The sequence below is a fragment of the Herpailurus yagouaroundi genome, unplaced genomic scaffold (genome assembly GCF_014898765.1).
Source record: "Herpailurus yagouaroundi ecotype Mexico unplaced genomic scaffold, PumYag 77, whole genome shotgun sequence".
Taxonomy (NCBI): Eukaryota; Metazoa; Chordata; class Mammalia; order Carnivora; family Felidae; genus Herpailurus; species Herpailurus yagouaroundi.
This window is the reverse complement of record NW_024412388.1, coordinates 57,007,248-57,020,851: the sequence shown is the minus strand read 5'-3', so window position 1 is coordinate 57,020,851 and position 13,604 is coordinate 57,007,248. Positions and strand designations below refer to the sequence as shown.

The 13,604-nt window shown below is 37.2% G+C and overlaps 1 protein-coding gene across 2 annotated transcripts in view; it reads left to right on the top strand.

Annotated features, from left to right (window-relative positions):
* Positions 1-11,062, top strand: part of RPE65 (retinoid isomerohydrolase RPE65) — a 21,465-nt gene extending 10,403 nt beyond the window's left edge. For both annotated transcript variants that reach the window (XM_040470599.1, XM_040470600.1), the window contains 5 exons: positions 345-474; positions 8,193-8,307; positions 8,389-8,483; positions 8,591-8,702; positions 9,795-11,062. In XM_040470599.1, the coding sequence (XP_040326533.1) occupies positions 345-474; positions 8,193-8,307; positions 8,389-8,483; positions 8,591-8,702; positions 9,795-9,946 (604 nt within the window). In that variant the 3' untranslated portion in view covers positions 9,947-11,062. The remainder of the gene's footprint in view (positions 1-344; positions 475-8,192; positions 8,308-8,388; positions 8,484-8,590; positions 8,703-9,794) is intronic.
* The last annotated feature ends 2,542 nt before the right edge of the window (positions 11,063-13,604 follow it).

Here is a 13,604-nt window from a genome sequence, read left to right as displayed (position 1 = left end):
GAACTCCACCCACTCTGGATTTGAAAGAATACCGAGTCACCAAAAAGACAGTAGCCTCTAAAGACACAGATAGAGTGATGATGGAGAAGCAGAACAGAAAGTATCATATAAGTCTGCTGTTATTTAAACATATCCATGAGGCAGGTTTGTTTGTTTGCTTGCTTGCTTTTCATGCAGCATGAGCATGGGCAGCAGCTTATGGCTCTAATATACCTGGGTCATTAGCAGGTTCTGAGTTGGAGAATGAAGGACAGGCAGGCACTTGTTCTTTTAAAAGGCATGGATTGTCTCTCCGAAATCATTTGCAATTGTCTGTGCTCATGTCTGACTTCTTACTTTTGCAGATTTGAATTTGTGTATAATTACCTATATTTAGCCAATTTACGTGAGAACTGGGAAGAAGTGAAAAAAAATGCCAGAAAGGCTCCCCAGCCTGAAGTCAGGAGATACGTACTTCCTCTGAATATTGACAAGGTAACCACCCTCTACACAGATTTCAGATATAACCAGAATGTTTCATCTCTCTCAGGATTTGTTCTCCTGCCTTATGTTTATACATGAAATCTTGAAATTTTAGAGCTGGAAGGAACTTTAAAAATATACTAATTCAACTACCCTCATTTAACAAATGAGGAAACTGAAGCTCTAAAGAGTGACATGACTTAGCAAAAGCCAATGGCAGCAGAGCCAAAATGAAAACCAGGTTTTGATTCTAAATCTGCTGTTCTTTCATTTGCAAAATCCTTTAAAAATATTTTTTCTCAGTGAATAGTGCAGACCACTGATGCCTAGGATCCTTTGTCAATAGTATAAATAATTTAATTCAAATAATTTGAAATTCTAAAGAAATGAAGCTTAAAAAAGTACCCCTGTAGGGAAATCGGCCCATTATTTTGGTTTTCTGCAAACCATCTGAAGATACCACCACAGGATAAACACCATTAATAGCCTTTGGCAGTCATCTTTTCATCTCTGCTTTTTCTTCCTTGTATTCAGTGGCTCTCTTTTTAGAATATTAGATTAACGTCAAGAAATTTTAGTGTGATAGAATACCAGTCAAAATCAAGACAAATATAATTTTCACAATAGATACATGGACACACTGGGTAAGACAGCTATATGGAATGTAAAACACTGTACTCAAAGCTTAGATCAGATGTACTGGGAAATAAACCCAGTTTAGAACTAGACACTATTGCTCTTAAGCAAGCTTGTAAGCTCTACGAAGAATGAGAAAAGAAGAGAAGGTTGAGGTGGAGTAAATGAGCTTCTACAAAGGCAGGGAGGGATTAAAAAAGCAAAACTTGATACAGAAGTATAAAGAAGTTGGTGGAGCTGATACATTAGGAGCATAGAGGAGATGGGCATGGGGCAGAGAGACTGGAAAGACAGATTGGAATGATTTTATATGGGACTTTAAGCACTTCTAACTTGGCCCTTAGGAAGCATATCTCTGGTATATGTAGTTTAGTGCCCATAAAATACCAAATGAATGAGTCCATTGATTTTAGTGAACTCTTATTTGACTAGTAATGGTAAAATCACAATCATCTTTAAATTAAGGAAATAAAATAAGATCATTTAACTTAAATATTCCTTACCTCAGTGTCTTCACATTCAAAAAGAGGAAAAAGGAAAGATTTTCCTAAATGTGTAGTCATCACTGTCTGAAGAAAGACCACCCAATTGTAAAATAGGGAACTTCAGTGATGATGAAAAATGGCTAATGTCACCCGAGACCCTATCTTCACTTTCTTGCAATAGTTATTAATTACCCACTGTAACACAGCATCGTACTAAATTATTTCAGTGCGTACATCAATAGGATATGCTCTTGCTCTCCTGGAACTCATCACCTAGTGTGGTAGGGAGGAGGAAGGTGATTCAGTAACGATAACACATGTCAGCATGAGACAAGTAGTGTGAGGGAGGCATACATTGCTTTGGCTATTCAGAGGATGGAGCAGTCACACTTGTTTGGAGAGATTCATAGAACACAGTCATTTGCACTATTCTGGCAGAAGAGATGAAATTGAAGCAGATCAACTTAAGGCAGAAATAATAGTTTGAGGAAAGACAGAGAAGTGGGGAGGGACAGAAAAGCAGCAGGAACTGACTTAATCCAACTAGTTGGAACATAAGCATAAGTAGTGGAATACATTGTTGTGGGGGGGGGCGATAAAAAAGCTTAAAATGCAGGCTGGGGCGCCTGGGTGGCTCAGTTGGTTAAGCATCTGACTCTTGATTTTGGCTCAAGTCATGATCTCGTGGTTTGCGGGATGCAGCCCCGTTTGGGGCTCTTCTCTGTGAGTGCAGAGCCTGCTTAGGATTCTTTTCTTCCTCTCTCTGTCCCTTCCCCACTCACGCTCAGTCTCTCTCTCAAAATAAATAAACTTTTAAAAAAAAGCAAGCTGGTAATCTCTGAAAGCATTTTTTTTTTAAGTTCACTTATTTGAGAGAGAGCACAAGCAGGAGAGGGGCAGAGGGAGAGAGGGAGAAAGAGAATCCTAAGCTGATAGCACAGAACCCTATGTGAAGCTTGATCTCAGGAACTGTGAGATCATGACCTTAGCTAAAACCAAGAGTCAGAGGATCCACAGACTGAGCCACGCAGGTGCCCTCTTTTGAAAGCTTTAAGGCCAGGATAAGAGGTGGTACTTTATTCGGCAAGTGATGGGAGACAGTGAAGGTTTCTGAGCAGAAGGAAACCATATTCAGAGCTAGGGGACTGGGTACTAAGTGTGCTGATTTGCATGGTTCTCTCTACTACTAAATGTCCGCCTTCCCTGAACAAGTCACTCAATCACTGTAAGTTCAGTTGCCTGCTCTGAAACCTAACTAAAGTGGACTAAATAATAATGAGGGTCATTTGCAGCTTTAATAACTTGATTTTCTAAAATAAATTTCTGAATAAGTGCTACTACTGAATAAGATACACTAGAAGTGTAAAAAGGACAGAGATGGGGACCTGGGATAGAAGACAATTAAAATTACTCAGGCGAGAGAAAAATGTAGTACCAGGAACAGGCAAACACAGACAAATATAAGAGCTCCTACAGGTGGAATTACAAGGGTCTTGCATTTGATTGGATGGAGGAATGAATTAAATCTTTGATATGCAAAATATCATAGAGATCCTGTAAGCCTACGTGTCTAGAATAGTGATACCTTTGGAAACAGGGAGTTAACAGGCAGAGGACAGGTGTGGGGACAAATATGAATTGCAAAACTATGAGAAAGAGAGAGGATAACGAGTAAGGAGGTTGATTTCACGTCAAACAGAGCCAGGCTTGAGTTTCAGCTCTGCCACTTACTAGCTGGGTGATTTAACCTTAAATTTCCTTCTCTTGGTCTGTAAAGGGAAACATTTAACCTTGTTAAATTTCCTTTTCTTTATTTATAGCCATCTTACTGGGTTGTTGTGGTTGATAAATGAGTTGATATATGTCTGTTATTAAATAGAGCCCTTGACACAAAGTAAATGCTAAATAAATATTCGTCATCATCATCATCATCATCATCATCATCAACAACAACAAAATCAGTATCAAAACATCTTCATGAAATATGCTTCATGGGCTTTCATACATCAATGCAGGGCCTTGGGAGATCAATTAGAATTGATAGTTACTGATATTGAAATGATGATCAACTATATGAGAACACATAGATGAGACTGCTAACAGGAAAAAAAATAAATCTCATTTCAAAATACATTTTTTAAAAGAAACTTACCCATTTGTTTATTTTAGAAATGAATTTGATAGCCCAGAAAATGCTGAGAGAAGAAAAGATGGCCAGGCATGGAAGTTTGGGAAAGTGTCATGTACAGAAGTTGGTATAAAAAGAGGAGACAGAAAGGGAGAGAAAAAGTCTTTAAAGAGCCCTAGCTAGAGCTAAGAGAGGGCAATGCCACATTGGATAGGGCAAGAGGGTTTCATCAGTGCCCACTCCTATGGGTGAGTTAAAAGGATGAAGACTAAAAACCACACACTAGATTTGGTGATCTCCAAAGGGAGGAGGGTGAGAGAGGCAGCAATCAGGATTCAAGGCACTGAAGATGAGCAAGTGGTAGGATGTGGGAGCACTTACTGTAGTCCACACTGAAAAGTTTGGCAGTGAAGGGAAATATCGGTCATAAATTAGGAGAAGGAGAGATAAGAAAGAGATTGAGGGAAGGGCTAAGGAGAGGAAAGAGTACAAGATGAGTGAAATTTCCAGTCTACTGATTAAGCTAATGGTAGCATCTTTAAAATACATCTTTATTTTTTTGAATAGGCAGTGCTTTCAAATGGTCAAAAATCAAAATGATATGAAAAAGTACACACTGGGAAATCTCACTCCAACTTCTGTCTACATCCAGTCCATACCACCTCCATTCACTTTCTATGTGTAACTTTTCATGTCTTTCCTTTTCTTTGGTTTGTTTGTGCAAATATAAGAATACACACACACACACACACACACACACACACACACACACACACACGTAACTATTATTTCCCACTCTCATACACAAAAACTTTCTATATCCACTGTTCAGTGCCCTACTTTTTTCATTTAACAATATATGCAGAAGACCTTGCTGTTTTCAACTGCACAGTATCCTGTTTGTGAACACACCCAAGTCCCACACTGCTGAGCAACAGAATTGTTTCCAATGTTTGGCTGTTACAGATGTTATGAGGAATAACTTTGTATATGTGTTCTTTCATACATGCATAGATATATGAAGAGGATAGATCCTCAGAAGTGAGATTTCAGGGTTAAAGGATAATTGCATCTATTAAAAAAAAAGGGGGGGGATGAAAAGGAGGAGCTAGTTTGTTGGGGAAAGCAAAAGTAATGTTACAGATTTCTAACATAAAAATACTTTATTTACCAATAGAAAAAATAAGATAGAATGAAGTAAGATAATCAATTTAAACTTACAAGTTAATAAATAAGTCTGACATAAGCATTTGCTCTCTTCTACCTAAAAACCACCAGGTGACTTAACACTCCATTTCACAAAATCTCATAAAACTCTCTCCATTTCTCTATTTGCTCTTTATCTCCCACCCCTTCCTCTACTATTTCCTCTTAATGCACCTCTTAATACACCACCAGAAAAATCCCCTCCATCCTCCTCTTAGAATGTTCCTCTTTCTCCTCCTTCTCCTTCTCCTTCTCCTTCTCCTTCTCCTTCTCCTTCTCCTTCTTCTAATCAAAAACTGGCTTTCTTCTGAGGATACTGATCTCTCCAGCAGCAACCTCCAGTCTTCTACAGCCCTTATATAACTTGGCCTGGGGTTAGGGTATGGGTTCTCTTTGTCCCACTTTTCTGCATCCAGATTCACTGTTCCTTCCATCCACTCTTTAGATATTCCAATTTTAAATCTCACTTCAACGAATTATATAGTCAAGTGGCATATACACCTCTCATTCCCTCATTATTGTTGTCATCTATGAACCACCACTCACTCACTTCCTCTCCTGGCTCAATGTCACACTCCCCAGATCTACTCCTGACTCTTGGTCATTTCCATATATACATCATAGGTGATTCTTCCAACAACTTGTCCTCTCAGTTCCTTGACCTCTTGCACTGATCATGTCTTCCACTCTATCTCAGCCACTCACTCCCCATAGTCACACACTTGACCCTGCCATTACCTATGACTGTGCTCCTTCCAAAATCTTAATTTTGTGCATGACATACTCTGACTATCACCTCCCATCTTTCAAGATCACTTGTCCTACTGTGATTCTTTCCAGGAACCTCCAATCCACTGAACCTACCACCTTCTCACTATACCTCACTCCACTGAGAACTTACCTGTACTCATTACTTAACTAAAATTCCATTGTCAACAATTATAATCTTAGATCTTCATTTCTCTTACCTTTATTACTTTATTGAACTCATTTGTCAAAGCCACAATCCTAGTTAAATTCAACTCTCCACCCACTCTACACTTGTACCTCCAAGGCTGAAATTAGGTGCTGAAAACACACAATCATGTTAATTGGTTCATTTTTAAATACATGACCACAAACCTCACTGCTACATTTCTCAACTTCATTTACTCTCCCACTTTGCTAGTTAAGTATTTCACACCCTCCTCTCTTCAAACTTCTAACACCTCCCACCTCCACACTCATACTCAGCTGATGGCTCTGCTTCCTATTTTATTGAAACAAATGAAAGAAATCAAAAAAGAACGTTATACTCCTGCCACCACGTCTCCCCACCCACCAGCATCTGTACTTGTATTGAATTATCTTTCATCCCACCCAGAACTAATCCTTCCCATTTTCCCTTCCTTACCCACTCAAGGACATCACCCAAGCAATTCTCCCCCTTTCCTGTATCATTACTCTCCCTTCTCACTGGATCACTCATATCCTACCATTATTTCGGCCTCTTACAAAATCCTTCTCTTGACTCTTCTTGGCCCCATCGGCTATCCTCATTCCTCTCCTTGTATATTACCTCTTAATGCGAGAGGGCACTAGAATTCAGCCCTTCTTTTTATCTTCTTTTTGTACATTCATTCCTTTTGTAAAGACTCATACTTTAAAGCAGCCTATATTCACATTTTCAACTTCCTTTCAACTCAAGCTTCATATATGCTACTACCAACTCCAAGTCTCCATTTAGCTGTCCAATAGACAGCCCAAGTTTAGTAAGACAAAATCTAAATTTCTCCTCTTCCTCTACCAAACCATTTACCCCACCTGCAGTAGTCCCCATCTTTGTTGTGACAGCTCCAACCTTTAATTATTTAGGCCAAACACCTTGGAGTCATCCTTGACTCCTCTCTTAATTTCATGCCTCTTCCCCACCCCATAGCCTATCTATCAGGAAAACCTCATGACCCTACCTTCCACTTCTCACTGACTCCAGCGCTACCTAGTCTGAACTCCAGTTCAGCCTAGTCTGAACTACTGTTTTCTGGACCACTACGTGACAGACTAGTTTCCCCAACTGCATTCTTGCTTCCCCCCTACTCCCAAGGGTAGTCTCGACAGAGCAGCCAGAGTGATTCTTTTAAATATCATAGCATGCCAATCCTCTGCCCAAAATCATTCCACGGCTTCCCATCTCTCACTCAGAGTAAAAGACCAAGTGCTCACAATGACCTATAAAGCTGTACACAAGACAGCTCTACCCTCCTCTCCAGCTCCTTTTCCCCAGGCTCAATTAGTTGCAGCCACACTGGTCTCTTTAATGTTCTTCAGCTATATTTGGCATCCTCCTACCTTAGGCCTTTGCACTGTTTATTCTCTTTGTTTAAATGTTCTTCCTGCCCTGTTGATTTCTTCACCCCTTCCAAGTTTTGTCCCAAATGTCACCTTTTTGATGAAGCCCACCCTCACCACCGAATAAAATTGTAACTCACCTACCCTTCACACTTTTGATCTTCCTAACTCTCCTGTATAGTTTTCTCCCCGTACTCATGATACACTATACACTTTTAAATTATATTTATTGTTTATGTTCCCCAACTAGAATGCAAGCTTCATGAGGAGAGGGAGTCTATTCTCTGAAATATCCCAAATGTCTAAAACAGAATCTAGCACAAAACATGTACTCATGTATTTGATATACATATTAGTAAATAAATATGTTCCTAGAAAGACCTCATGGTATCCTTTCATAAAATAATCTGAAAATCTCAGGGCGGGATAAGGGGTTGACAGATCTTACACAACATCTGGTCCAAGAGTTTTTCTGCATTTTTTTTGACAACATAACTATATGATTTTTTTCAAGCAAAATCAAAATATATCCCAGCAATAAAGATACATGGTATCTTTATAGTACAGATAAACACTAAATGAATCCCTAGAATTTGAAGTCTTTTGTCATTCTACAGGAAAACATTTTTTTTTTCCTCAGAGGCCCTCCCTTAGAGCCCTAAATTTTCTTTGAGGACAATTTCATTGGACACATGTGAAGATTAAGGGCCTAGAGGTTACACAACTTTCCCAGGGATACATAGGCAGTGACTCACACAGGCACAGACAGCTTTCCCAGTAGTGCACTTGGTTGGGTTTGCTTGCCTGTAGCTGTCTGCACTTCTCCTCCCTACACATTGATTTAAGAAACAAAGAACTCAAGAGACAAAACTCAGGAAGACTGCATTTATGGTGGCTTGATTTTTTCCTTCCTTCTCACTGAGGTTTCTGTTATCCTCTTTCCTTAGGCTGACACAGGCAAGAATTTAGTCACACTCCCCAACACAACTGCCACTGCAATTCTGTGCAGTGACGAGACTATCTGGCTGGAACCTGAGGTTCTCTTTTCAGGGCCTCGCCAAGGTGAGATGATTTAGCGAGGGAACAAACTGTTCCATTCAGAAATTAACTTGAGTTTCCCTAAGCATGTCCTCTATTTTGTAGCATTTGAGTTTCCTCAAATCAATTACCAGAAGTATGGTGGGAAACCTTACACATACGCGTATGGACTTGGCCTGAATCACTTTGTTCCAGACAGGGTAATTAATCCATCTTACCTAATGCTAGAAAAGTAGTTTGTGTCCTCTACTAGCCAAGTAAAGCACATTGACTGATTAATTGATCGATTTCTCTTTCTTGCAAGCAGCTCTGTAAGCTGAATGTTAAAACTAAAGAAACTTGGGTATGGCAAGAGCCTGATTCATACCCATCAGAACCCATCTTTGTTTCCCACCCAGATGCCTTGGAGGAAGATGATGGTAATGAAAGCAATGGATATGTCTGAACACTTTCTTTTTATTGAAATTCTATATGTTAGTGCATTAGGAGAGAAGCCACAGTGATTACTCCCTAATGTTCAGATGTGACCCTTAATACTACTGAATGGGAAGCACTAAAGAATTTAAACTTATTTGAAAATAAGTTTCATCTATGGCCAATATCACTGATTACTCATGGGAAAACATTAAATCACCATCTGTGTCATAATGGAACATCATTGTCTACTCTAGATGGAGGGAAGGTGAAGAGAGAACAGTGTGAATTCTGTTTTTGCCTTTTATGATTTAGATAAATTTCTGAAAAAGGGTAGACTTCTAAGGAGAGAAATTGAGTATTTTAACAGATCAAAGAGAATGAGAACGAGGCTTTGTGCCTCTGCTTTGGGTTTGTTCTTTTATAGTAAGCCAGAGCTACAGCCTGTAACACAGCAACTCAATTACAAAGCATCAATCTTTGTTAACTATTGATTAGCTGAGACAGGAAGGTAGATTATACTCTCTAAGATTAAAATATGGAAAATCACAGATAAATGAATAAAATAAAGAATTATAGAGCCATTTCATGCTGAACAATTTTACAAATAGAGCCAACCCAGACAAAACTGCAAAATGTTTGCTCCCATTTTGTTAGAAGGAAGTAAGCTTCTAGCTAGGTCTTGGAAACTACAGAAATAATACACCTTACTGTTTTCAAAGTCTTTTAATATATATTTTTCATCTGATTGTCACATTTTTTTGCAGTAAGTTATGTTAAATCTTATGTTACAGATAAGAGCACAGATCCATTCAATTAATAAGATTTTAATGAACAGCTCTGTCCTAGTAATTGTATTATGCTACTGGGATATAACAAGTATCCCAATGACAATCCCAGAGACAAGACAGATATGGTCACTTCCTTCCTAAAGCTGATACTGTAGGGAACATAAAGAGTTTGAAAGACCTCTTCAGGGTGACCACATTTGTCAGTGCAATACCTTCTATATTATTTCAATGACATTTAATCTATGGTCCTGGGATTTTTTTTCCTTCTTTTAATTTAACATTGCCTTCCTTACTTTTGATTAACAGGTGTAGTTCTGAGTGTGGTGGTGAGCCCTGGGGCAGGACAAAAGCCCGCTTATCTTCTGATTCTGAATGCCAAGGACTTGAGTGAAGTTGCCAGGGCTGAAGTGGAGATTAACATCCCTGTTACCTTTCATGGGCTGTTCAAAAAATCCTGAGCACATTCCAGCAAATTATATTTCTATTGACAGAACTAAGAGAAACAGGTCTGCAATCAAATTCTGTTCAATTTTAGCCTGCTGTATTATATGGTTTTAACTTGCAGATGCGCACAATTTTTGCAATATTTTACAGAAAGCACAAAGTTGAGCAAGCAATTCCTTTACAAAAAAAAAAAAAAAAGTACGTGTTTAGATAATCATGCTTTCTCTGAGACAGACAGACCATAAGTAAAAACTCTATATAGTTAGTAATCAAATAGAAAATGAATGTGGATTTATCAAACTTTTTGGTTCCTATTATAAAAGTGTATTTTAGGTACCTATCTGCTCCAAGTATTTTTTAACATTTAAAAGCCAAAGTTCTCTATACCAGATTTGTATGTGGCTTTGCTGAGTCAAAGCAGTATCAAGCAAAAAGGCTTAATTCCTAAATATCAGACCAAACTTTTTCACAAACCAGGAACTATCATCTAAGGGTAACTCTAGTAATTGTGTATATATACACACATACATACATACATGTATATATACACACATGTATGTATGTATGTGTGTATATATAACTGCTCTGAGATTCTCAAGCTTTATGAAAGGCATTTAATATAGGTAATTACTGATTATTTCTGATTTTACAATGAGAAAGCCTATCTCTAATTGACTGAGGGCTCTAACCAAAGAACATCGCAAAGACTAAGTTATTAAAAACTTACATAACATCAAAGCAATTACATATAGCAGTGACTATAACTTTTTGAAATACTCACAAATAGAATTTCTACTTAAAATAAGAGTATAGGATAATGTCAGGGGGTTATATTATGTTGCCTCTTATGTTAATCATATTTAAGCACTGTGCAATCACCTGACCTAAATGAAAGACAGAGAGAAAAAGAGAAAATATTAAATCATTAACATTCAATATTAATACATTTTAAGTACTTTTATTTTTAAAATTATTCTCCTATGTGTTACATGATGTAAAAAAATGAAGATTGACAAAAAATTATATTGTATATCTTAATCCTGGTATTTTATGCTAAGAAGTATTACATATCATTGTATTTAAGATAATCAGCATTGTGTTTGACTAAGTAAAAATAGCTTGAAGGAACAGACTGACTAGGGTACTTGATGTATCCATTTGATTTCTTTATTTAGATAAAATGCAAACTCATTTTTTAAAGTTATAAATACTCATTGAAACATACTTCTCAAAGAAATCTAAAATTATAGAAAAGTAGAAATTATAAAGTAAAATTATACAGAGCTCATCTAAGCTCAACTACCATTAAGATTGGGTAAATTCTTTTCCATCTTTTTTCCTCCAGTGGATTTTTAATGTAATCATTGTTTCATTGTGGCTCATTCCTAGCTAGAACTAGAAATTTCACAAAAGAAAAGAAAAATGCCAGAGAATAACATACAATATGTGACTGTAGATAAACATCAGTCTGTAAGTTTTTGTCTCTAGACATGGCCTATGAACATAATTCCACAAAGAAGGCTATTTATCCATTTCTTTTAAAAATGCAGAAAATAAAGTACTGAGCAATTACAAAGTTTTGTGCTTAATAAAGCCTCCCAATTTGAGAGAGTTCCTACAGTTGCCCCTTCCTACATTTGCCAATCACTCTGTGCCTTCTTCCCATTCATTTTCCATGAAGCAAGTCTTGCAATTTGGGGTGCCCACCTCCCCTCTTTTTGTAGAAGCCCATTATGAGCACTGTGCTCTGTGAAGAACACCAGTGTTTTTTAAGATAGGAAATAGATTACGTCAAAGTAACATTCTGCCAATACCATTTCACCAAGATAGGAATTCTCTATACAATCATTGCTAATAGTACGCCAAGAAGGCTTAGGAGCTACCTTTCAAGACCCAAAATGGGACATGGGCTTAAGTGTTTTAATTAGAATAAGGGAGATTTAAGTCAGACAAGAGGGAGTAACTTGGAAATTCAGATTGAAAAAATTAAGGAAACTGCTAAGAATCAGAGCTACATATTTGGGGGATCTAGAGAACCATGTCCCATCTACAAATAAATCTGTTTTAAGGAAAAAAATTCAATTGGATTAAGACAAATAAACCTGTGGATAAGTAGTTATTTTTAAAATAACAAGCTGCTTAGAGTGCTTTTTCTCCCACTTTGATCACTTTATATTTGTCATAGCCAAGTCAATAAAACTTTTGAAAATATCACCAAAGGCTAATTAAAAACTGATAATTGCCTTATGGCAGACAATCTAGACATAGTTCCTGTGCTGTATTGTAAACCAGAAAATACCAATAGACAGCAAAGGCAACCTACTTTGCAAGAATTGTGTGACAATATTATTCCATCATCCCACAGTCTGGCTGAAATGCAGTGCTTTCTTCTGTAAACCTGATAGGAAGAGTATCAATGATTAGGGATTATAGAGAAAATATACCCTTAAAGAATCCCTAAGGAACATCCCGAAGGAACACCAAATCTGGTAAAATTCAGCCTCGATGGGAAAACTATCTCTGAAAGACAGGAAGAAAGGAAACTCACACTTGGACTGCCTTTTACTTTTAGAGGAAAGGGAAAATTATTCCTAATACTACATCCATCATGATACTATCTGCACCATTTTAAAAGTGAGGAAAGGGAGGCCAAGTTACTTTTCTAATGAGAAGCAAAACGTAAATTAAAATCTAAATCTAACAGTTCTCCTTAAAAATTTGGTTGGTTTCTGATACCTTTTGAAATACCCCTACTAACTGAAACTTTTATTTCAAATACAACAACTATCATACTACTTAGTCTTCAAGTCCGGGTGCAAATAAAATCTTTGATGGGACAGCCGCTCTTACTATTGATTAGTAGGCAAAAATGCTCCTTAAATAATAGTGACCATATATCAAGTTATTGTGCCAGGGATTCTACTAACCAGTCTCTATAAAATCCCATGTGTATATTTGATAATCTTATATTGCAGATAAGGAAAGTGAAGCTCAATAATCTTAAATAACTTGGCCAAGATTCCACACAGAATGGGGATCTAATTCAAAATATCATCTGTATCTGTTAGACACACTGAACTACTACCTGGAGGTATTTCACAATTTCAACATTAGATTACTACACTCTTTTGGGCGATATCCAAGAAGTAGACATAGAGGAAATATTTCCCAATTCATTCAGAGGCCAGTATTACCTTATAGCAATTTCAGACCAAAACATCACAAGAAAACTATAGACCGATATCACTTTTATTTTATATGAAAAAAAATGATCAATAAAATACTAGCAAACCAAATTCAACAATTCATAAAAAGTACTGTATCCAGTGGTATTTATCCTAAAAATTCAAGGTTGGTTTAACATTCAAAAATCAATAAATGTTGCGTACCATATTAATAAAGGACAAAACCACAAGATCATCTCAGTAGATGCAGACATAGCATTTGAAAACATTTAATAACTATTCAAAAAAAGGAAAAATATTACAAATAAAAAAGAATTTGTTCATCTAGGCAAAGAACATTTATGAAAAATACACAGTTCACATTATGCTTTATGATGAAATACTGAATTTTCCCCTGCCCCAAGACCAGGAACAAAAGAAGGATGCCTGTTTTCCCCACTACTATTGAGCATTGTACTGGAGCTTTTAGCTGCAGCAATTAGGCAAG